The sequence below is a fragment of the Miniopterus schreibersii genome (genome assembly GCF_964146895.1).
Source record: "Miniopterus schreibersii genome assembly, chromosome: 1".
NCBI lineage: Eukaryota > Metazoa > Chordata > Mammalia > Chiroptera > Miniopteridae > Miniopterus > Miniopterus schreibersii.
Genome location: NC_138101.1, coordinates 86,728,641 through 86,754,528, shown reverse-complemented (window position 1 = coordinate 86,754,528; position 25,888 = coordinate 86,728,641). Strand labels below are relative to the sequence as shown.

The 25,888-nt window shown below is 38.3% G+C and overlaps 1 protein-coding gene across 3 annotated transcripts; it reads right to left on the bottom strand.

Annotated features, from left to right (window-relative positions):
- Positions 1-319: 319 nt before the first annotated feature.
- HACD1 (3-hydroxyacyl-CoA dehydratase 1) lies at positions 320-22,796 on the bottom strand. Of its 3 annotated transcripts, XR_013998475.1 has the most exons (8): positions 22,488-22,796; positions 10,464-10,581; positions 10,263-10,281; positions 10,098-10,186; positions 7,306-7,427; positions 6,463-6,630; positions 3,061-3,239; positions 320-496 (listed from the first exon to the last, which is right to left on the bottom strand). XR_013998475.1 is itself a non-coding variant. In XM_081132919.1 (7 exons), exons 1-7 carry the CDS (start codon positions 22,742-22,744, stop codon positions 414-416), a joined length of 867 nt encoding a protein of 288 aa, XP_080989045.1. In that variant the 5' UTR covers positions 22,745-22,796; the 3' UTR covers positions 320-413. The 3 variants fall into 3 exon arrangements, 2 of the variants coding, with proteins under 2 accessions (XP_080989045.1, XP_080989046.1); XM_081132919.1 differs by lacking the exon at positions 6,463-6,630; XM_081132920.1 differs by lacking the exon at positions 6,463-6,630 and having other exon boundaries at positions 10,149-10,186.
- Between the last annotated feature and the right edge of the window lie 3,092 nt (positions 22,797-25,888).

Below are 25,888 nucleotides of genomic sequence, written 5' to 3'. Positions count from 1 at the left end.
CTGTATTTACTTTCATTTATAAATATCACATAAATTATCACTGGCAGGCATATAATGTTGAATCAATGAACTAATTTCTAAATATTGATTGAGAAAACTTTGAGCTTATGTTGCAAAAAAATTTAGTGAAACAGAAAAACTAAAAAAAAGGGTTTTTTGCAGGTAATACGCTGATTATTTTCTTAATGATCACCACCTACCCAGGAGTTGGTTAACTACTTGCAGAGTTCTTGTAGAAAATGGACCTGGCACAATGTGAAGGCAAATACTGGCAAACACCAAGTGTCTCAAGTTATATTTGAAGAAATAATACAATCTGTAATATTTCATGAAGTTGTTTATTCTTGTTATTAAAACTTGGACTCAAGTAATCCTGGTTATTCTGGAAAAAGCACCTTGTTTGCAGAGGTCAGTTAATCATCCTTTTCAACAATCACCTCTCCATGAAGCACCTTTCTTCTTTGACGTAACATGTGAAAATAGAGCTGTGGAAACACTTAAGTGAAAAAAGAAAACAGAGAAAAATAAGCTACTGTTGGAAATTACTTACGCTTGAAACCTCTTAAAGGTGGCAAAGTCTGAGGACAAGCACATCAGATACCAACACTACCCCCTAATATTTAGAGCTCAGGGCGAGAGTACAAACAGAGGCCACATACCATCTGCCTAAATATTTTAATGCATTAGTGGGGTTTCTTAGCAAGCTTTAATACCTTGATAAATATGCCTTCATAATGACCTGGAAGGCTATGTTTGAATTTAGAATCCTGTAACAATTTGGAATTCTGTGCCAAAACGTCCCAGCACAAGGAAAGTTGCCCACCCGGCTCTCTTCTCTCCATCCTACTGGCTGCCCCATCCTACAAGAGGTCTTGTGAATATCTGTGCAGATATGCAAGCCACACAACCCATCTCCCTCACAAACAGCTGCCTCTAGCTGCCCCTTGGTTTCAGGGCTGTGTACACTGCTGACATGGTTAACCCTCAAGGAGAACAAATTGGGAAAGAGGCCTATGCAGTTCCTAGATGTACACTCAGTGCCATGTGGGTTGCAAATTCCATGGTCCCCAGGTTCCAGAGTGTGATCTAGAAGGCGGGGGACCTGTGTGGAGAGGTGATCAGTGGTGAGCCAGAGCAGAAGCCGCTTTTAGCTGGGTATAAGGGTAGTCTGCCATATACAAACACATAAATGTACATGTATTAGACCAGTCGGACAAACTGTCTTCTGCCCTATCAAATTTGGAGAATTATTCTGAGTCAATTTGAAACAGTGCTTTCAATTAAGTATAAGCGTTAGAGGATGAACAAATTCACATTAACCATCAACAATACAAATGCAAAAACATCTCTGAAAATGGTAAACAGAAAAACCAAACCAATGAATTTAATGACAAAACAAGCTTTGAATATCTTGTTTTGGCAACTTCAGATAACTATTTTTAGAACTTTGCTCAAATGCAGCAAAAATGTACAGCAGATTTTACTTTTTACTCATCTTGATAAATGTAACCACCATATTATACCTATGGGCCTAAATATATTCAGGTCATATGTCCTTAGAGCTAACTGACCAATGATTGCAAATGCTTTAACATTCTGAGTAGTTTAGTAGAAGTGTAGGCTTGAGTTCAAATCCTAACCTTATTTACTAGCTAGGTGATGTTTAATCCATCCACGTAACCTCTCTAATCTGTAAAGTCCTCATGATAAGTGAGCAATAACAGTGCTTTTTTTTTTTTTAGTATTAAAACAAGTACTCAGAAAGTACTTTTAATAAGCAAAAAATTTAGTAAGCAAAAGCAAAATCAGTTATTATTACTAATATTAATAATCAAGTGGAAAACAACTCCAGGCTGACTGATTTTCCAGCAAGTGGGCTCTCAGGTAAATGTCAGCATGATAAACTGAGAACCTGCTACTGGCATAGGATGGAGTCTACATTTCCCAGGACACCTGAAAACACAGTCAAAAGTTACTAGTTTGCTGGTTTCAAACCACAATCTGTTGGGCCCTGGGTTTTCGTGCAGGTGTCTCAGTGGTCATGAGGAACGGGAGAACCCTATACCTGAACCTGCAACTATGGTATGACAGAAACTGAAGCAAGGTCTGGCTCTGCTCAAGGTGTGTTGCCCTTCACTGGGTATCAGGAAAGGCAGGGGGTATAAACAAGTGTTATAGGTGTACCACTCCTTAGCCTCCTTAACTGACTGATGGAAATCTAATGAGAGTCAGGCTGAAATGGCACAAGTGAGGGGAATAAAAACACTACCAGACCATTAAAGTCAATTTTGATTTTGAAAAGCTTAAAAATTGGAGGCTTCCAGGTGCCAGCCAAGTTTTATGCTCATTCTCTTTAGATTACATATTTTATAGTGTGTCAATGAAGACTTTAAATTCTATAAACTTTTTTTATTTCCCTTTTCCCCCAGTGGCATCAGTCTCTAATTTTATTGGGAAGGGTAACTAACGACCTTGCTTTACATTAGTTCCTGCTAGTGACTATCAAAATTTGAATTAAATATATACCATTATTAGTATTTAAATGAAGCAAGTGAAGCCTCACTAATTCATTGCAATTATTGAAAGGTGATGAGAAATTAGTAGAGGCTGAATTATTCAAAATATTTTAAGAAAAGCAGCTTCATTATTTTTTAGAGCATAGAACAACACACACAAAGCTAAAAACTACTCCTAGATGATTTCTCCAAGAAACGGCCTGACATTTTCTTGGATAAAATGTTTCTATTCAGACACATAACTCTAAATGCTTACAAATAGTTCAATGATGTATGCTTTATGTTTTCTTTAAAAAATAAACCATACTGAGCTTATTTTAAGAAAGAAGACAATCATTTGTGTATTAATTTTCTCACCTTTCTCCTCATACTAGGAAAAAGTCTTTTCTGACTCACTAGTTCTTCGATTATATGCGGGACTGAATAGAGCTTTTGATGTATTTGTAAGCAGTTATTTCTCTGTACTTATTTAGCTAGTGATTATAACTTTCCAAAAACTTTCAGAGTACATGCTAAATCAAAGTACTAATAAGCACATACTTACATGGTATATACGAGGCCATGGTTATAAGAAGAAAATAGTAGTAGTCAAAGGAGATATTGTATTTATTAGGAAGTCTTATGGAAAACATTCCAGTTTTCTTCACATATGGTAAGGCAGCATATATCGTGAGAAGTTCACCAGCAACTCCAACAGGATATAAGATGATAAAAAAGTTATATCTGGAGAAAGAAAAACCTCAGAGTTATTTTTCTAGAATAAGTACTGGATTTTATATCATGGTTCTTTTGCGGCTGCTATACTTAAACTTAAAAATTCTTCTTCCTATACATATTTACAATAACCTCACATAAAAGGTTAATTTTTTCCTATTTTAATCATTTGCTTATTAATTTAATTATCATTCTTTTTTCTTGTAGCAGTTTCCATTTCAAATGGTAAAATCAAAATAAAATAAAAAGTCAACTTACTTTAAATTACTAAAATAGTTGCATACATTTTTAAAATGTATTTGCAGTTTTTAAACTATTTAAGGTATGCAGGTATTGGTTTGTAAAGCCTATGTAAGCACTGTGAGTTATTATAAAGGTAGCATCTTTGACACCTGGAATCATAACTGACTGATTTTTCCCCTGCAGCTAGACATTTACTGTTCAAATGCTATGCTTTAAAAGATCAGTTATGATCCTAATTTTATATCTAACCCTTGAAATTACCTCTTTGGAGGAATTTGTAAAACACTTTGTGGCTACTAATTAAAAGAGAATCAGTATTTCAGAAAACTAATGATACTATCTAGAGCACCAGTAATCAGTAATGAATACACTGTCTAAAACTTCTTTCACAACAAAACAAGCTGTTTCCTGAATTCCCATATTAAAAAATAGTTTAGTTTGCTTAAAATAGATATGAGAAAGTTCCACTCAAAATCCAAAAGTCACAATTTGTTCATTTGGTCTGTGGCAAGTTCCCTAACATGGAGCAGGCCGGGCACCACTTATGCTACAGTTAGGGAAACAGTCTCCAAGTTCCTACTGATGTCCAGCCCCAGGAGCCTCAAGGACCCAAGGCACTGACATTTCTCCATGAAAGAAAATCATTTTTCTCCAAGTCAGTCACTATTCAGCAGGAAATTAAAGTCAAAATTTTGGTGGAAAATGAATCCATATTTTATTTAATCATCTTGTTGGCATTAAGAAATGTTTATAAAGAAAAGTTAAATTTGTCAGTATAACAGAAGCTTGGAGACAGTCTAAAAATCACCTTATTCCTGTATGCCAAAGATTTACAGGGATGAGAGATGGACAGGGATAGAATTATTTGCCAGAATAGATGAACTGGTAAAGAACGAAAAATGATCCTTGCCCTGTCCCTGTTTTCCCCTCCTTTCCTGCAGTATAACACCTGCCTTCTTTGCAGTCTGTACAATTATTTGTGTATCACTGAAATCAATCTTTTCCAATATCAATTTCCTATCTCAATTTAAAATCATATAACTAAACAAATTATATTCCTTTTTCAAATAAAACAAATTTATTTAAGTAATTTTTTTTTACTTTATGTGACTCTCAGATTTTTTCCTGTAGCATTGCTCTTTAGTAGGAAAAAAGTAATTCCTAGAATAAACTAGTTAAAAGTCTTAAAGAGTGATTCTTTTTAATTAAATGGAAATAAATTATATAATTTATTTGACTTTATTTGCATTTTTCAAAGATCACGTCATCAAGTTCTGATGGCCATGTGATTTAACTACCATTCGGAAAAAGATATAATGCTCCTTAAAGATTCCTAATTGTCACCTAAAATTTTTTGAAGGGAATGCATTTCTGAAGCTAACCTGGAAATCAATATAAAAGCATAACAGTACACAATTATCTGTTTAGTGGACTTTTCTAGGGACACTTCTAACATAAATAGGATCAAGTTATATTCAAATCATCACAGTAGGCCAACTAGTTATAATTAAAAAGGTATTTCTAAAGTGAAGCTTTGAGAACACAGCTTCAACATTTGAACCTAAGTACAAAATATGATTTTAGCTTATTTAAGGGGGTTGGCAAATATATATAGACGGTTGGGATCTTTATGATTTTTGACACAAAATAGAATTATTCATGATTAGCATGAACTGACCTAATGTATTATGCTAACATGTGCATTTTCAAAGTTGAAAGATTTTATAGTACCCTGTTTAACATTAAGGCAATTGATAACAGATTTCTAAAACAGCAAATTTTTACATGCAGTTGGCAGAGATGTAAACTTTTCCAGAAATTCAAGACATGCAAATGCATTCCAAAAGAAAGTCAGACAAAGCATTAAAGGTCATTCTCTTCCACAAACAAATGTTATAAATACAGCAAATTTAAAAATACTACATCATGAATTAGTATTTTTAAAGGCACTAGAGGTCGGGAAGACTGAGGTCACGAAAAACAGCACTGACAAGCATTCTAGGCTTTGAGTTCAGCCACTTTTCAAACCGCCAAGATTATAAAAGGCCAAATCGCTAAAAATGAGTAAGTTTTCAGGTACAACCAAACACATATAAATGGTAATGCAACCTTAAGACAGACAATACATTTAAGTACAAATCATAATTTTAAAGCATTTATTACGTACAAAATGGTAAGCCACAAATGTTGAAAAAAGAGCGAGGAAATATTTTAAAAGTCTGAAAAATTATATAACACAATTAACAGTGGTTTATCCTTGTGCAGGGACATTATAAGGAATTTAAAAGGGTTTTATTCCTTCTTTTTGGCTTATTGGTTTATATATTCTCATTTATTATATTTGAATATGCATATGAGTTGTAAAAAAGGAGTAATCACTAAAGAAAAAGTGGTAGGTTTTTAATATATGGGGATCAAAAACAAATCTGACACTAGTTTTGGATTACCTTCAAATAAGTTAGGAATGTATTAATATAAATGTCAAGAGTTTTTAAAAATAACAGAAATGTGGATAAAGCAGTATTTATAATATTTAAAAACTGAAAATGATCTAAATTCTAGCAATAGAAAACTGGGTCAGTCATACTATGGAGACTGACTAAAGAGTTAAAAAACTAAATCTAAATATACCTGTAGTGATTTAAAGAAAAAAAAAAAGAGCTCCAAGATATAAACAAAAAGCAAGTATAATATCATCCTATTTATGTTTGTAAAAACTCAGACAGTTTTCACATTTTGCTAATATGAAAAAGTATGGATGGGTAAACTCCAACTTTTTTCCCTCCAAGAGGAAGGGAGTGTGTCAGGTAAGAGTACAAACAGGAGCTTTCTGTGTTTATTCTACAAACTTCTGTACTGTTTGAGCTTTTTACAATGAAAACATATTATTTCGGTAGTTTAACAAGCAAATGTAAAGAAATGAAAATACTGTGGAACCCTTTTATCCTACCCACTTGGGACAGACGTATGCGGGTAACACATCTCTTACCCTGTATCTCCTTGAACTTCTTACCACCTGGCCTGTCGCAATGCTGTTAGTGGTTTAGTTTTCTGACTCCTCCATCGAGAGGACACGGGTTTTGTTGTGTTCATGCCTGCATCTTTGTATGCAGTTGGCGCACAGCACATTAAGTTATTGTTATTGATGCTACTGCAACTATAAGTGTAACAGAGAATGAAATGAACAAATCTATGCTGGTTTATGGTTTGTTCTCCAAAGAACAGTCTTGTTTTTATAATAATTTTGTAAAATATCAGCTGCTCAAAGAATTCAAACTTTAAAAAGAAAAAAAATCTTTTGCTTTAAAAATTGTTTTAGGATAGATATATTTAGAACCTTTGAAATATAAATTTTGTTCCCATGCCAAATAAATTGTGACTTCTAAAAATGTCTCTCTCTGCTACTTAAAACATACCAGAAAAAAATGTCACTGTATGCATAAGATACTATAGGTTGTGGCTACTAGATTGAATATTAAAATAACTTAAATCAATCAGATAAAATGCCATATTTTTGGCATACTGTTTATTTAACATACTTTCCAAACTGTGTATTTTGCTTTCAAAGAAAAATGAATGACCAATTTAGAGGTTAAGGATACTAATATAATTTGCCTCATGTTGATTTCACTAAAAGTATATTTTAATATGATTTCTCTCTGATCATTAATTTCAGCCTTTAGAATGCAACTTATAAAACTGCTAAATACGGAAAACAGCAGCACCCTGGCATCACAGGGCTAAAACACAAATTTTAATTCTCTGGTGTTAGCTCAGCAACAAAATACGCATGCACAGGACTGTGAGAAGCTAAACTACAAGGCATCGCCACCTGGCCCATTTAATGAAGTACGGCAGGTGGTTGAGAAGGCTGAATGTGTAGAAGGAATAGCGAGTAATCTCTGTCACAGTCCACGCGACCAGAAAAAGCACCACACTCTCCTCATTCTGGATCTGCAGAATGACAGAGAAATCCACAGTATCGTTTAAGCTTGACCTTTTTCTTCAGCAAGATAATTTATCCTAATTATTTACTGTGTGTCTTTTATTATAAGGGAATGGTAGGGTTAGACAGATGTAATACAGAAAACTAATGCAGTCACCACTACATAACTCATCATAAACACACAACTTAAATATATCCTTAGCACAGGAATGGTCACATTTCTACTAGATTCTCTCCCACCCTTCACTTCTACCAGTAACTCAACTATCCCAGGACTACATCACCCCCTTAAAACAGCATGGGAACAATCTAACCCTCTGACTTTCTATTAGTCATCAAATCAGACCCATTCTACTGTGGCACTAACTCAAATCTGCCCACTCATCTTGGGCCCTGCTACCATCAATTTAATCCAGGACCTTACCATCTCTCATCCAGACTATCATGAGAACCTCCTAAAAGATCTCTCTACTCTTTATTCTCTTATGGATGAAAGTTTTCCCTTAAAGGTAAACAAAGAAGCAAATAAACAAAAACAAAACTGGAGGCAGCTTAGCCCTGTGATTTAAAAGCCTCATGGGTTTCCCACTACTTAACAAGAGGAAAGGATACAATCCTGCCACCTGAGCACAAGGTTCAAGGTGCTTTATAATCTGAGCTCAGAACTGTCTCCAACTTCATCTACAATCACTTGAACCACACTCATCCCCACCCTTGCACCCCCAACACCTCTCTGTGGTGACACTAAACTTTGTATTATCTCCAGAACATGCTCTGAATGTTTGTGCCTTAACAGATGCTATTCCCTTTCACTAGAATGCTACTCCCATAGAAAACACTTTCTCATGTCATCTTTTAAAATTCAGCAAAAACATCGAGTCCTTGGGAAAACTTTTCCCAAACCCCTCTTCTCACCCTGAACAGTTATTTGCTCACCTTCTTTGTTCTCACAGTATTTTGTTCATATCTGTATTATAACTACTTTTCGATTTTGTACTAAATTGTCTGCCTGACTCCTATATACCTATCAGTGCTCAACTTGCACACTGTTTCCTCGGGGAGCCTTCCTTCACTCCCTAGGTCAGGCTAAGTCCCCAAGCATATTGCAGTACATGCTGGTCTCTCATTTCAAAGCACTAACACTAATATAATGAAACAATTATTTGTGCAACAACTTGTCTAGTCTTTCTCCCCATTTACAGGCTCTGCGAGGTGGGAACTATATTTGTATTACTAATATCCAGATCCCCACCATGGCGTCAAGCACAGAGCAGGTGCACAATTAGTATTTGTTGAATGATTCAACATCTGTATGACTGCCCCTCACTCCCCAACAGCCAGTCATCTGGGATTGCCTTGTTCATTATAGATCCAGAAATTAACACAGTGCCGGGTGTATAGAACGCACTCAATAAATACTGTTTGAATTAAAGAGTGGTGGAAAGGTGCCAGTGGGAAACTACTGTTGGATAAAATTAAATAGTAATATTAAGGCAGAGATCCTCTGGAGGATTAAAAGAAAGAGCAAGCAGATGTATCTTTTCTCTCTTGGGGACCAGCCACCTTTTGGCTTGTTTTTAAATTCTTTTCTCCAGTTAATGTTGGCCACCCTGCCTTTTCTTTCTTCTTCCTCAGTCTTCAGATTCTTTGTGGTCCTGGCTCAGCTGTTACATTCCTTCACTGTCCAGAATAGTCTCTCTTTTGTTCTGTTAATGTCGGACTCCTATTTTAAACTGCATGGCAATCTGAATTAAAAGTCTGGCTCTCCATGTGGCACACACTCACTGGGTTCTGTATGGCAGTCACTGGTTAGGGACCAGGTGGATAGAATAAGGTGAGTGGAAGATACTGGTGGAGAAGTCTAAAGCGTAGAGTAATAAAAGGGCAGAAGGTCAGCAATCTGTCCCCATGCAGACAGGAGGCCAGTGAGTCTTGCGGGCAATGGAAGGGAGGTTAGGTATCGTCTCAAGCATAGAAAGGCATCTGAGGAATGGAAAGGAGGCCAGAGATCTGTCCTCAAGTAGACAGGAGACTCCAGAGGCTGTCAAGAAGGTCAGAAGGGCCCATCTGGGAAATGTTTGTCATGGGTTTAAAAGGCCCGATGTCTTGACATAGTTAGCACGTGTTTGTTTGTCTAAAAGTGTTTAAGCCACTAACTAGATTCGGGTCTCTCTCCTGTCATGCCTCAATAAATAATGTGCTTATTTTCCCTTAAGTTCCTTAACCCTTCTAACATTTAGTCTTTGTCATTTGTTCAGATCTCCAGAGCTACATTTACTTTTTATGTCTACTGCTATAACATTCAATGCTAAATAAGGAAAAATAAACCATTTACACTGACAACTTCATTATATAAACAAAAACAATACACATCACTTAGCAGAAAAGAAAATTTTCAGTTAACCACCTTACAGAATATGAATATTAATTTTAAAAACTGGAAAACACCAGAGAAGAGTATATTATCAATATAAAATGTTAATATTTGGTTTTGCTTGTGTTTCAAAATTATTTTTACTAATTCACTGAGTCAACGGACAAACATTTAAATCCAAACCCAAGCCTTTTTTGTCCAATGGTTCTGCTTCCTGAAACATACCAGAGCTAATAGTTTAGGTTTCTATTAATAAGGAAGCTGTCCTGCAGGCTCAAGTAGAGAACATGTTCGTGTCACTTACTGGTTTTATACTGTGAGTAATGAGCCACACCATAAAGATTCTAGAACTCACTTGGACCCCGGCCACAAGCACAGAAGTAGGTACAATTCCTTAAAGAGAAAAACAAGTCAACCATTGTCTTCAAGGTAATTTATAACAAAAATAAAAATTAAATAAAAAACTCACCAATTAAACAGTGGACTATCTGTAAGCAAATAAAAAAAAAGTCACAAGTCAGTAGCATACAACACAAAATAAATCCCTGTTAACATCGGTTCTAAATGAATCTGTAGGTGGTATGTAATCAGCAAAACTGCTTTTGCTCAGCAAATATATTTTCAAATAAATATTACAATGACAGAAAAATAGCATCATTGAAAAACTTACCTCAAGCAAGGCAAACGTTTGGAAAAATTTAAGAGTCTTCTGAATACTTTTATATAAACCTTTGTGTGTTCCTTTTTCCATATAAAAACGTACCATGGCAATAGCTAGAACCAACCACCTAGAGAAAATGAAAGTATTTTATAAAGTTTTATCAAAATGAATACTGCTACTCTTTCTAAAAAGAATGCCATAATTTATATGGTAATAACATGTATGTCCTATTATGCTCTCAGTTTGTTATTCTGCTTTTTAAAATCTGAGGAAGAAATGACATACATTGTTTTTACATGGATTCTTCAAGGGGATGAACAGAACATATTTGAGACCAACTGCATACAAATGTCAAACAATGTCCAATGTATCTTTGGTTCCAGCAGATAAACTAACAGACTGAAAAATCAGGTTTATTACCAAAAATGAAGTTATTATAAAGCATTTAATAATTATACAGTGATCTCTTAAGGTAAAAAGTGGTGTGTGTGTGTAAATATGTACTTTCTACAAATGCATAATATGTAACTATATGTAATTATAAGTAAAATCTTTAATAAGAATCAATTGTGCTGCCACACAAGGGATACATATTGAAGGTCAGGCATGGGGCTCATTTCATAACATTTATTAAAATATATATCTATATCCACCCTTTTCAACTTGTATTTGCACATCAAATATAGAGTCCACACTGAGAATTAACAGTACTAAAATACAAGCTATACCTGAGAAGGCCAGCCTTCTCACCCTACTTCTCAGCCTCCTCCAGTCAGTGATGAGAGGTACTTTTTTCCGGTTTCCCTCACAATTACAAAAGCACAATTAAGTTGTATAAAGTTCCACCATCTGTAACTTCTTTAAACCTTATGATATAACCATGGAAATGAGTACTACCTTAGGCTTTTAAATCAGTGGTCTCCAAACTGTCTTCTTAAATGGAATTAGGAATTATAAGGTTATTTTAAAAAATAAAACAAAAAGTATCATCAGAATTGTGTGGAACCACAAAAGACCTCAAATAGCCAAAGCAATCCTGAGAAAAAAAGAACAAAACCAGGTATCACACTCCCTGACTTCAAATTATACTGCAAAACCACAATAATCAAAACAGCATGGTATTGGCAGACCAAACAGACCAATGAACAGAAATGAGAGCCCAGAAATAAATCTACATATGTGTGGGCAAATAACTTTCAATAAAGGAGCTAAAAACATACAATGGAGAAAAGAAAGCCTCTTTAATAAATGGTGCTGGGAAAATTGGAAAGCCACACGCAAAAGGAGGAAACCAAACTACTGCTTGTTCCCGTATACAAAAATTAATTCAAAATGAATGAAAGACCTAAATATAAGATCTGAAACAATAAATTACATAGAAAACATAGGTACTAAACATATAGACGTAGGTCTTAGAGAAGATTTTATGAATTTGACCCCAAAGGCAAGGGAAGTAAAGGCAAAATAAATGAACAGAATTGTATCAAACAAAAAACTTCTGCACAGCAAAAGAAATCACCAACAAAACAAAAAGGCAACCAACTGAATAGGAGAAGATATTTGCGAACAAGTTTTGAGAAGGGATTAATATACTAAATGTATAAAGAACTCATACAACTCAACACCAAAAAAACAAATAATCCAATTTAAAAATGGGCAGAGGACCTGAACAGTCACTTCTACTAAGAAGACATAAAAATGGTGAACAGATCTATGAAAAGATGCTCAACTTCATTAGTTATTAGGGAAAGGCAGATCAAAGCTACAATGAGATACCACCTCACACCTGTCAGAGTGGCTATTATCAACAAGACAAGTAATAACAAGTGTTGGAGAGGTTGTGGAGAAAAAGAAACACTCATTCACTGCTGGTGGAAATATAAACTGGTACAGCCACTTCAGAAAATAGTATGGAAGCTCCTCAACAGAGTTACCATATGACTCAGCAACCCCTCTTGAAAACATTTATTCACAAAGATGTACGCACCCAATGTTCATTGCAACATTATTCACTGTGGCCAAGCCATGGAAACAACAGAAGTGTCCTTCACTAGAAATTTAGATAAAGAAGATGTGGTATAGCCACAGGCGGGTGCATGGTAGGGGGAAGCATGCTAAGCCTCCTCATCTAGATCCTCACTCTCTTCAATACATTCTCCCAAGGTACCCCTTAAAAGCGTGACTGCAAAAGGGGTTTCAAGATGACAGGGGGTAGGTGGATCTTTGTTAAACCTCCTCCCAGAACCAAACTGGAAATAAAACTATATGGGGGAACATTCACCTGAATTACCAACTGAAGACTTGCTGAAAAGGAGACTTTTAATAAGGAAGGGTAGAACCCACTTCAAGGCTGCACCTGCACAACAGCTCACATGACGTGTTCAGGGATAAGCCTCACAGCCAGCCAGCTGAGAAGAGATCCCACTCATATATGAAACAACGAAAATAAAACCCAATTACAACAGGAAAGCCCAAATAACCCACACAAGGGACATTCCTAAAGCATCTAGTTCAAGAGATCAGAACGACAGCACCATTGGGTCCTACAGCACACTTATTACATAAGGCTACCCCACAAAGACTGAGAGGCACAGCAGTTCTAATACACAGAGACAAACACAAAGAGCAAAATGGGGAGACAAAGAACTCCCGAATGAAAGAAAAGGAGGAAGCTCCAGAAAAAGAGCTAAATGAAATGGAGACAAGCAATTTATCATACATAGAGTTCAAAGTAATGGTTATAAGAATGCTCAAGTAGCTTAGTGAATATTACACAAAACATAGTGGGAATGGCAACAACATGAAAAAAAAAATCAGAAATGAAGAATACTATATCTGACATCAAGAATACACTGGAAAGAATTGAAAGTAGACTGAATGAAGCAGAGGATCGAATCAGTGACTTGGAAAAAAAGGTGGTAAAAAAAACATCCAATTAGAGTAGCAAAAAGAAAAAAGAATTAAAAAGCAGGAGGATGGTTTATGGGAACTTTGGGACAACATGAAAGATAACATCTGCATAATAGGGATACCAGAAGGAGAAGAAAGTGAGCAAGGAATAGAGAACCTGTTTGAAGAAATAACGACAGAAAGTTTTCCTAACCCGCTGAAGGAAAAACTCACACAAGTTCAGGAAGCACACAATACCAATCAAGATGAACCCAAAGAGGCCCACACCAAGACGCATCGTAATTAAAATGACAAATGTTAAAGAGAAAGAATGAATCTTAAAGGCAACAAGAGACAGAAAATTACCTGCAAGGGAGTTCCTATTACACTGTCAGCCGATTTCTCAACAGAAACACTTCAGGTCAGAAGGGAGTGGCATGAAGTATTCAAACTAATGAAAAGCAATGACCTGAATCCAAGACTACACTATCCAGCAATATCATTTAAAATTGAAGGTGAAATAAAGAGCTTCCCAGACCAAAAAAAAAAAAAGAATAAAGGAGTACATTACCACAAACCAGCATTGCAAGAAATGTTAAAGGGATTGCGGGGGAGGAGGGGAGGAGGAGAAGAAGAAATCGAGAGAGAGAAAACAACATAGGTCTAAAGGAAAAAAAATGCAATAAATAAATACCTATTAATAATAACCTTAAATGTAAATGGACTAAATGCTCCCATCAAAAGACATAGGGTAGATGAATGGATAAGAAAACATGACCCATATATAAGCTGTCTACAAGAGACTCATCTCAGAACAAAATATTCACACAGACTGAAAATGAAGGAATGGAAAAAATATTCCATGCAAATGGAAACAACAAAAAAAAGCTGGGTTAGCAATACTCATATCTGACAAAATAGACTTCAAATGAAAGGCCATAACAAGAGACAAAGGTGACACATAATATTGAAGGGATGGATCCAACAAGAAAATATAACCCTTGTAAACATATATGCACCCAATATAGGAGCACCGAAATATATTGAAAAAACTCGGTGGACTTTAAGGGGAGATCGACTGTAACACAGTCATAGTAGGGGACTTTAACACCCCACTCTCATCACCAGATAGATCTTACAGACAAAAAAAAATCAACAAGGAAATAAATACCTTAAATGACACACTAGATCAGATAGATTTAACTATCTTCAGAGCACTTTAACCCAAAGCAGCAGAATATACATTCTTTTCAAGTGTACATAGAACATTTTCTATGCTAGACCACATGCTAGTACTCAAACAAGTATCAATAAATTTAAGAAGACTGAAATAATATCAAGCATCTTCTCTGACCATAATGGTATGAAATTAGAAATCAATTACAACAGAAAAACTGAAAAGCACACAAGTACATGGAGACTAAGTAACATGTTACAAAAAATGAATGGGCTAATAATCAGATCAAGGAAGAAATAAAAAGATACCTTGAAACAAACAAACAAAAAAAATGAGAACACAACAACCCCAAATCTATGGGAAACAGCAAGAGCAGTCCTAAGAGGAAAATTCATAGCATTACAGGATATTTTTTCCACTGCTTTTCAGAGAGAGTGGGAGGGCAAGAGAGAGACAAACATCAATGTCGACTGGTTGCCTCACACATGCATCCCAACTGGGGTCAGCGATCAAGCCTGCAACCAAGGTACGTTCCCTTGGCCAGAATCAAACCCAGGACCTTTCAGTCCATTGGCCAACGCTCTAACCACTGAGCAAAACCGGCTAGGGCAAATCAATGGCATTTTTATACATCAATAATGAACTCTCAGAAAGAAAAACTAAGAAAACAATCCCATTTACCATTGAAACAAAAAAAATAGGATACCTGGAAAAAAACTTAACCAAGGAGGTAAAAGACTTGTACTCAGAAAACTATAGGGCATTGAAATAGAAAATAGAGGAAGATAAAACAAGTAAAAGCATATACCCTGTTCATGGATTGAAAGAATTAACACAAGTAAAATGTCCATACTACCCAAAGCAATCTACAGGTTCAACCCAATTCCTATTAAAATACCAATAGCATATTTCATAGATCTACGACAAATACTGCAAAAATTTATGAGGAACCAAAAAAGATCTTGATAGCCTCAGCAATCTTGAGAAAGACGAACTAAGGTGGAGGGATCACAATACCGGACATCAAACTATACTACAAAAGCCACTGTAATCAAAACAGCCTGGTACTGACACAAGAACAGGTATACAGACCAATGGAACAGAACAGATAGCCCAGAAATCGACCTATGCCAATATGGTAAATTAATATTTGACAAAGGAGGCAGAAGCATACAATGGAGTAAAGACAGTCTCATCAATAAACGATATTGGGAAATTTGGACAAGTACATGCAAAAAAATGAACCTAGACCACCAACTTACACCATAAATAAGAATAAACTCAAAAAGGACAAAAGACTCAAATGTAAGTTGGGAAACAATAAAAATCCTAGAAAAAAACAAAGGCAGTAAAATCTCAGACATCTCACGTAGCAGAATTTTCACTTATTCATCATCTAGGGCAAGAGAAACCAAGAAAAAAATAAATGAATGGGACTACATCAAAGTCAAAAGCTTCTGCACAGCCAAAGAAGCCATCATCAAAATGAAAAGGGAGCCCACTGTATGGGAGAACATACTTGCCAGTGATGCATCTGATAAGCGCTTAATTTCCTAAATATACAAAGAACTCATACATCTCAACTCCAGGAAGACAAGCAATCCTATTAAAAATGAGCAAAGGAAGTGAATAGACACTTCTCCAAAGAGGACATACAGATGGCCAAGACACATATGAAAAAATGCTCAACATCACTAATCATCAGAGAGACGCAAATTAAAACCACAATGAGGCCCTGGCTGGTGTTGCTCAGTGGTTAGAGTGTTGGCCCAAGCACCAAATCCCAGCCAAGGGCATGTAGCTGGGTTTCAGTTTCGATCCCTTGCCCTGGTGCTGGAGGCAAGCAATCAATGTGTCTCTCTCACATCAATGTTTCTCTTTTGCTCTCCATCTCACTTCCTCTCTCTCTAAAATCAATAAAAACATATCCGCAGGTGAGGATTAAAAAAATAAGCAATTAACTAAAGAACAGTCATAAAATGGACAAATGGCTTTAAGACTCCTACAAAGATGCTACTGATTAAATACAATGAAAATGCAATCTCAATAGGACAATAAGAAAGTGGCAGGATGACAGACACTTTATTCTTGGGACTTCTACTCCACCTCAGCACATAATGGGGGAAAAGCCATGACTTCTTATGAGACATGATAGGAAGTCAGATAAATGTCTGAAACTACCACAAAGACTTCTGAAATGTAGAAATATTATTGATAATGACATTAATAACAAGTATACATTCAGAGTGCTTTCAATATTCTGGACACTGTTCTAAATACATATTTAACATATTAGTATTTCATCTTCACGGTAACCCTATAAGGAAGTGACTATTACCCTATTTTACTGCTGTGGAAATAAGCAGAAAAGTTCACATAACCACTCAGCTGGGACCTAAACCCACCAATGAGCTCAGTCTATGCTCTTGAACCACTATGCTGTACTTGTCTTGTTCTAAGTACATACTGTTCTTTGAGATATTTGGTAGTCATAGTAATTTATGTATTTAAATTATAAGTAAATTTTAAAAGTTATATGGAGAGTTATACTCAAATATTATAACTAACAGTAGTGTGCTATCAAAAAGTCTGAAGGCCACTGTTTTATGAGACAGTCATCATGCAGAAACATCAAGTGACTTATCCTAAGTCTTAGAGTAAGTTAATGGTTGAGTTTGAAATACAACCCTTAAGGTCTCCAAACCCCAGTGCTGTGCCCTTTCCACTCCACCATGGCTTTACTGTATTCAGCTGATGGTGTTACCCCCATAGGAGAATCAACACTGAATTTTGTGCTAATCTGAGACCACTAATCTGGACAGTGTTTTAGGTACCTTCCAAGTTTAAATGTTACTTCATTAGCCTCAATTCCAAGGCCCTATACTAGTTTCAATAAGAAAACAAAAAGTTTAATAAGTTTTAATTCATATTTTTCCATACACTTGTCTTTTTTTAGGCAAATCCAAAATCAGATTTTTACAAAAAATCAATTTGAGAGGTAATTATTAACCTACCAAAGAATTAATCAAAGGATTCACTTAAAGGGCAAGTTTTCTATATTTTTAAATAGCATGGTATAAAAATCCATGCATTGTAACACTACAACAAATTTTACTGTTGCTCTACAGGTGGCAGTATTGTACCAACTAGCTTAGTATTATAATATTAACACTAACCTGTTTGAAATAAAGGAAATTAACAATGGGGTTAGAAGGGGTCATTGAACCATCTATGCTAACTTATACAACCACCCACTTCCTAAGTCCTACCATCACAAAGTCTCTCCTAAGTGCCCTACCTTTATCTAACTTTGGACTTCCTACATCAATCAGTTTAGTAATTGTAATAAAACCAAAAGCAATTCCAAGAACAATTAGAACTTCTACATTAAAAATTTTTTTGAAAAATTCTGTACTTTAAAAAAAAAAAAAAAAAATGTGCCAGAGCTATTGAGTACCCAAATATGAACCCAAATAGATACACTCAGTCTTGGGAAAATATAAATACGCATGCCATTTGTAGAAGGTTCCTTGCTTACTTGCTTAATTCATTTGTTTATTCATTCATCTTAGGTTCCACATTTATTGCTATGCCAGGTAGTCTGCTAGATGCTGGGAAATTAGAGGTAAACAGGTCAGTTCTTACCTCAAGGAACTAAATTAGTAAGTGGAGAAAACAGAACAGTGCTGTAACAGGAGATATATGCCATCACTTGCTAAACACAGGGCCTTGTTCTCATGCCAGTATGGCTATAACGACCCTCAAAAACCCTATAGAGGAGTTTTCCTCTATCTTCTCATGTTTCTTTCTCTCCTGAGATTTCTTGGAGACCACCTTGAAGAACTTGGTTGTCTGTATCTCCTTTTATTTTACATTTATATACTGATTTTAAAATTTGTATTAAAAATTTCAAGCACATAAAAAAGACATAGAGAATGGTATAATGTGTCCATTGCCCACCTTCAACCATTATTTTACGGACAACCTTGTTTCATCCAAACCTCTATTCACTTCTCTCCCCACCATCCCCTCCCCTCATTATTTTGAATCAAATCATACATCCTGTAATATAATTAATAAGATGCTTAATTATGCATCTCTAAAAGCATTATCTTTAATCAACATAACCATAATACCACTATCCCATTTTTTAAATCCTCACCTGAGGATATGTTTTTATTAACTTTAGAGAGAGAGGGAGGAAGAAAGAAAGAGAGAGGAAGTGGAGGAGAGGGAGAGAGAGAGAGAGAGAGAAACATCGATTGGTTGCCTCCCATAGGCACCCTGACCCGGGATTGAACCCACAACCTTTTGGTGTATGGGACAATGCCCCAACCAACTGAGCCACTGGGCCAGGGCTACCACTATAATAAACAATAACTTCTTAAATAGTTGCTGTTTCTGCAAGAAGTACATTTTTAAATTAACCACTAGAAATAGGAATTGTCATTTTTAAACATCTGCTGTGTATCAGGTACCGTGCTGAACACTTCATATCCATGATCTGCTTATTCCTTGTAATAATCTAGCAAAGCTGTGTTGTTTCAGTTTTACAGATGAGAAAACTTAGAGTCACAGAGGTTAAGTAACTTATCTGAGGTTACCCAGCTAAAAAAGAGGGAAACATAACCTTTAATCAACACCTTCCTGTGCTGCTTACAGATTAAACCCAAACGTGTTAATAAGGCATTTAAAGCCTTTGCAGTGGCCCTACCTACCCCTCCATCTCCATTTCCCTCCCTACACTTCAACCCATCTGTTGTTGCCTCATCAGCATGTCCAGCAATGTCACATCTCTGTACCTTAATTCATGCTGTTCCCCATTTATGCCTAATAAATCCTACTCATCCTTCAAAGCTCAGGTGAAATGCTATGGTCTCCCCCACAAAGCTTTGTTTCTCTGATTCTCTCTATCTGTCTGACCTGGCACCTCTGTAGAGATTTATTTCATTTGTCTTTTATTGCCAAATATAAATACCCCAGGTTACACTTCTTCAAGGACAGGGCCTAAAATATTTATCTTATGTTGCTTACTTAACCTAGAACAATGCACTTAACAGCTTCAAAAGTATTTGTTGAAAAATACTCATGGAAAAAAAAAAAGCTCACTTTCCTAGCCATGCACCTATTATGAACAAGTAGCATAAAAATCCTTATATCCTTTAAATGTGTAATCCTACTTATGAGAATTCATCCTAAAGCAACTAATTCAACAGAAACAAATAAAAGCAAAGTGTCATTAGAGCATGATTTACATTAACTCTATACACTCTTATGTAACCAGGGAAGACTGTATTTATGAAAATTATACAGAAATACTTGACAGAATAGTAAGTGAAAATAGAATATACAATAGAGCAGATACTATAACTACAATACTCTATAATACATATTCATTCACAATAAATATTTATTGAGTGCTTCATGGAGCTTACACTCTAAGAGGGAATGACTGACTATAGGCAACAGGACAAATTATTAAAATACATTGTACAGTTAGTTATATGGCAATTAGTGGGATAGACATAAGCAGACAAGGGCAATAAGAAATGTCTGGGTGGGGTTGCTATTTGAATGAAGATAGCCAGGGAGGGCTTCCCTGAGAATAGAGGTTTGAAAAGAAATCCTGAAGGAGGTTAGACACTCATATGAAAAATAAGTAAAAATGAAAGGTTGTGCTAAGCTTATAGAATTAGGCAAGTTTTTATACATTTATGTAAAAATATTATTTCTTAATTATTATTTTACTGTTTTCAAAACTATTACAAAAATTAATAAGCACTCCAAAGTTCTGCTAAGAGAAAAACAAAATAGGCAAGCTCAATAAACAAACAAAAAGACTTTTAGCTAACCCTCAGATATCCACCCCATTAAATGTAGACCTTGGTGTCCCACTTCCAACACAACATCCCCAACCTTGTAATTAAATCAAGAGAATATACCAAGCTTCCTTACATCTCATGCCTATTTCCAGAATTTATCACTTGAATTATCTACCCTCTCTACACATGCAAATCCTATTCCTTTTTCCCGCACCTCTAGAAAATCTCCCAAAGAGTTAGTTCTGTCGATTATTCCATTTCAGTTACCCTTGCCTTTAAACAGAGATGAAAATGACAAGAGACCTTCTCACTATAGGCAGGGAGATGGACAGGTTTCAGACAAGCCGTAATTTGCTGGGGCAGGTATAAGGGAGAGGAATGAAGTGTGAGAGCACAAGGAGAGTGTGCTTAATTCTGCTCCGGGTCGGGTAAGAGACTTAGAATATACTAAAGAGGGTGGCTTGGTTAGAAGTCATGGGAGGTATATGAGGATATTAGACCAAGAGAGAACAGCTTGAGCAAAGATGGAGAGAGCCATGAAAATTAAAAGGCATGGTTCTTTGAGGGCATCACGCATTAGAGGGAATATCAAATGCAATAAAACTGAAAGGGGAAATCCAGAAGCATATTGCGAAGGGCCTTTAATGCCATACAGCCTAAGTCCCTTCGATCGCAGTGAAGGTAGTAATGGTGAGTCACTTAAGACTTTAAACTGGAGTTATACATTGCCTTTCATTTTTTAGAAGGTAACTTGGCCTTCTAAAGAAAGGCTGGACTTGAAAGAGAAGGGACAGCAGACCAGCTAATACATGGCAGGTGTTCCAAAAATGTTTATTAACTGGGTGAGACTACCACAGAGGAGAGAGAATTCTTTCAGCCTCCACTACACTTAGAGGCAGGAGCATATAGGGGGTGCTCAATTGTTCTCCAGTTGCTTTGAATGTATTAGTTTTCCACTTTCAAAATCATAGAATTTAGTAAATCAGGACGGTGAAGGAGAAACTCGTCTCTGGAGTCAGACTTGGCTGACGTTCAAGTCTGATAATTGCTAGTTGTGTGCTTGTGAGCAAACCACTTAACTTCTTTGTGCCTCAGTTTCCTAATCTATCAAGAATAATATTATATACCCCAGGATTATACACTAAGCACAGAAGAGGTACACAGTACTGTGTCAAATCATTTATTAAATCTTTGACAATCCCATTTTTCTATAAACTGTCTATCAAAGCTTCTTAAACTTTCCCCCACATTTATATAGGTGAGTTAGATTCAGGCCATACGGAAAACAACTACTTTTTAAAAGCACTGCGAGTTAGAAATGGAAGAGCGTGTTCTTAACAGCTTTTGAAAAGCGGTCTACACAGAAGTCACTCTGCCAACTCTTTGAAGAGCGACAGTCATTGTGTAACCTTAACGTGTCAGTTAAACTCAAAGGCAGAAACAAAAGGACAGGGGATCGGGTAATGGAGCCTGGGGCCATAAAGATGATGGACACGAGAGACACGCTCCAGTAAGGCAGGGGTTTTTTTGGTTTTAAATCGTACCAAGTAAGAAGCTCTAGGGAGTACCAGAGCTGAAAAGAACCGTGGTGACATTAACAGTTCAGAAAACGGCCCGGCGATCCGCAACACGAGGAAACGCACGCCAGGGGCCGGCGTCCCGGGGTGTGGGCCACCCGGGGACGGCGCCGGGCTCCGGGAGGCTGGACCGAGGCGTTTCTTCACGGGCAGCGGCGGCGGCGGCGCCCGGGGCCGCCGGGCCGAGGCGGCCTCCCCCGCGGGTCGGCCCCGCGTTCCAGCCCCGGTCTATACTTAACCTCCGGCCCGCGCCCCGCGCCGCCGCGCCCCGCCGTGCACCGTATTAGGCAATGCCGGTGAGCCGGGCCCGATCCCCCGCCCAGCTCCATTCAACCCGCCGCCGCCCGCGGTGGCGGCGCCCGCGCCCCTCCCCCACGGGCTCTGCCCGGGTCCCGGGCGCCGCGACCGCCCCGCCGCCGGGGTCCGCACGCACCTCCACGCGCCCCACCCGCGCGCCCCGGGCGCCGGACGGCCCCCGCACCCCAGCCGCCGCCCCGGGCGCGGAGTACCCGGGAACAGCAGCGCGGGCAGGGCCTGAGGGACAGCGGGGACCTTCGGGCGCACGTACCCCGCGGTCATGGCGATGTTGTAGAGGGTGAGCCAGGCGGTGGCCACCCAGCCCCGGCGCCTTCTCTCGCCGGGGGCCTCCCTCTCGTCGCCGGCCTCCGAGGCGCCGCCGTTGCTGCCGTCCTCCTCGCTGAACGCCATGGTGGCCGTGCCGCCGGGGGAGGTGGCCGAGCGGGGCAGGGGAGCGGGCGGGGGCCCTGCAGAGCGCGCAGCCGAAGCGCCGCCGCCCGCTGCCGCCGCCTCGGTCGAGCGCCCCATGTGCGGCGCGCAGGGGGCTCGGCGCCGCCAGCCCGGCCGCTCGCGGGGGGAGGAGCGGGCGCCCCCGGCCGGCGCCCCGCGCGCCCCGCCCCCGGCCTCGTCAGCGCGCGCGAGGCGGAGACCCGGCCGCCCCGCCCGGAGCGCGGGCGAGTCCCTGGGCGTGACCTCGAGGCTCCCACGGAAAACCCATCCGCCTCGCTGGCCGGGGGACCTCCTCTCCGAAGGACGCCCCGGACGGCGTGAGCCCTGGCCACGTGCGCCTTGCTGGTGCGTTCAGTCGGGGCAGAGGACTCACCTGGGCAGGGGGTGGGCACGCCCCGCCCAGCCCTTCATAGCCCGGTTTCTGCAGGCGGAGGCGGGTACTGGGACCTGGCCCCCAAAGACTCATCCTTAAGAGCTTTTGGAAAAGAGGTGTGCGCTTAACCCCGTTCACTTTTACTGGCCTGTGGGGCGTGGATGGCGGGAAGGCAGTCGGACCTGGCCCCTTGTGTGGGTTCCCTGGAACGGGGTGTCCTAAGGGCGTTAATTTCCACGCGCAGTGTTGTGGGCGTGAGAGGGAAGCTGGAGGAAAGAAGAAACGGCGAGATACCGAAGGAGAAAAGTTTGAATAGATAGAGACCATCCAGGGCCGCGGGGCTACCAAGAACCCTTTTCCACAGAAAAAATAGTGTCCCCGTGTTCTCCGTGCTGTATCTCTTTACTTTTTTTAAAATCTTCCTCCAAATACCCTTGTTTTCTCCTAATAGCTCTTGCCTAGTTTTCCTTCAAGCACACAGTTAAGGCAGGTTCTGAAGTCAGAGTACTGGAATTCAAACCCCAAATTTCTGGCTCCACCGGTGGTCTTAGCTGTGTGCACGTGGGCAACTAACCTCTCTATGCCTCAGTTTCCTCAATGGGAAGAATTTAAAAACCTACCTCATGAGGTAGCTGTGACACAATCACTTATGTTAACCACTTGCAGGCCTGAAACACTTTGAGTCACCCCAAATCAGCACCTCAGCTCTTTCTCTGGTGATTCCTGAACTCTGTCCATCTAGGGAAAGAAATTCTATGTAGACCAACAGAAGCATCTGCTTTTTAGGCCTTCCTACTGGAACTTGAGCCTGACCGCAGTCAGGGGACCAGCTCCTGACAACCACCGAGACCAGGGGCTGGGAGCTTCTCAAGGTATGGAATCTTCCCCATGTGGCAAGAAGGGCTGGAGATGGCACCAAAGAGGAGAAAACAGAACCTGGTCCATGCGGGTCTCCATCCAGGCTCTCAGCCCATTGCCCAGGCCGCCCTATCAGCCTGCTCCAGAGAATTTAGATTTTGAGGAAGATATTCTAATAGGGAAAGGGGGAAAGAGGGGATGGGGAGTTTGAGGTGCACCCAGGGAAGAAATAATGGCTCAAAATTGTTCAAATTTGATGAACACTATGAACTACTATTTTTAAAGGCATTTAAATTGGAAAGGAAGAAGCGAAGTGATTTGCAAGTGACATTGTGTAAATAGAAAATCCTAAGGAATCTACAAAAAAGTTACTGGAACTGGTTGCAGGATACAAGGTCAGTATAACAATCATTTTCTACATAGTAGAAAAGAACAACTGGAAATTGAAATTGAAAAATAAAACCATAGAATGCTCATCAGCATCCCAAAACATGAAATGTATAGGGAGAAATTTAACAAAACATGTACAAGACTTGTACACTGAACCCTATAAATCACTGCCAAGAGAAATTAAAGACCTAAATAAACAGCTATTCCATGCTTATTAATTAGAAGACTCAGAATTGTTAAAATTGTCAGTTATCCCCAAATCCCAGAAGAAAAAATATTTTAATTTGACAAGGTGACCCAAATTTATACAGAAATGCATGCATAGGAAGAACAAAGTTGGAGCACATACATACCTGTTTCCAAACCTTAGTATAAAACCACAGTTTACAGGACAGTGTGGTAGGTAGGCATAGGGATAGACATACGGATCAATGAGACAGAATACAGTCCAAATCCACATGTCAACTGATTTTCAGCAGATGTCAAGGTAAGTATTTTCAACAAATCGTGCTGAAACAACTGGATATCCACATGGAAAAAAAAAAGAAAAATGAGCCTTGATCCTTACCTTGCACCATATACAAGTATTAATTTGATATGGATCAAAGGCCTTATAGGCCTTATCATAAAAGCTAAAACTATAAAATTCTAGAAGAAAACAGAATCTTTGGGACATTGAGGAAGGCAAAGATTTCTTAGATATAATGACAAAAAGGGATTAATCAGAATAGATAGATGGAACTGCATCAGAATGTAAAACTTCTGTTATCCCAAAGACACCATTTAAAAAGTGAAAATACTCACACTGTGTATGACAAGGAACTTGTATCCAGAATACTATATATAAAGAATCCTTACAATTCAATAATACAACAACCTGATTTTTTTTTAATGAGCAAAAGATTTGAATAGACACTTCACAGAGAAGATATAGACATAACAATAGCACATGCAAAGATCCTCAGTCTTATTAGTCATTAGAGAAATGCAAATTAAATCCACAATGAAATATTACTACATCTAATATTTTTAAATATTGGCAAGGGTATAGAGCAATTGGCATTCTCATACATGGCTAAAGAAATACAACTTTGGGAAAATGATTTGGCAATTTCTCAAAAAGATCAACATACACTTACCATATGACCCAGCAATTTCATTCCTAGTTACTTATTCAAGAGAAGGAAAACAGGTCCACACAAAGACTTGGACACAAATGTTCACAACTGTTTTATTCATAGTAACCCCAAACTGGAAAGAATCCATCAACATTTGAATGGATAAACAAATTATAGTGTATTCATACAATGGAATATTACTCAGCCATGGAAAAGAACTCATTACAATACAAACAATATGAATGACTCTCATAAACTTTAGCTGAGCAAAAGAAGACAGACACAAAAGATTACATAGTGTATGATTATATTTATATGAAGCTCTGCAAAAGGAAAATCTAGAATGACAAAAAAGAGAAAAGTTGTTCCCTGGTGCTGGGGATATGTGTATGGATAGAAAAGACTGAGAATAGACACAGGAATCTTTTTGGAGTAATGTAAATGTTCTGTTCATTGGTTGTGGTGTTACACGGGTATCTACAT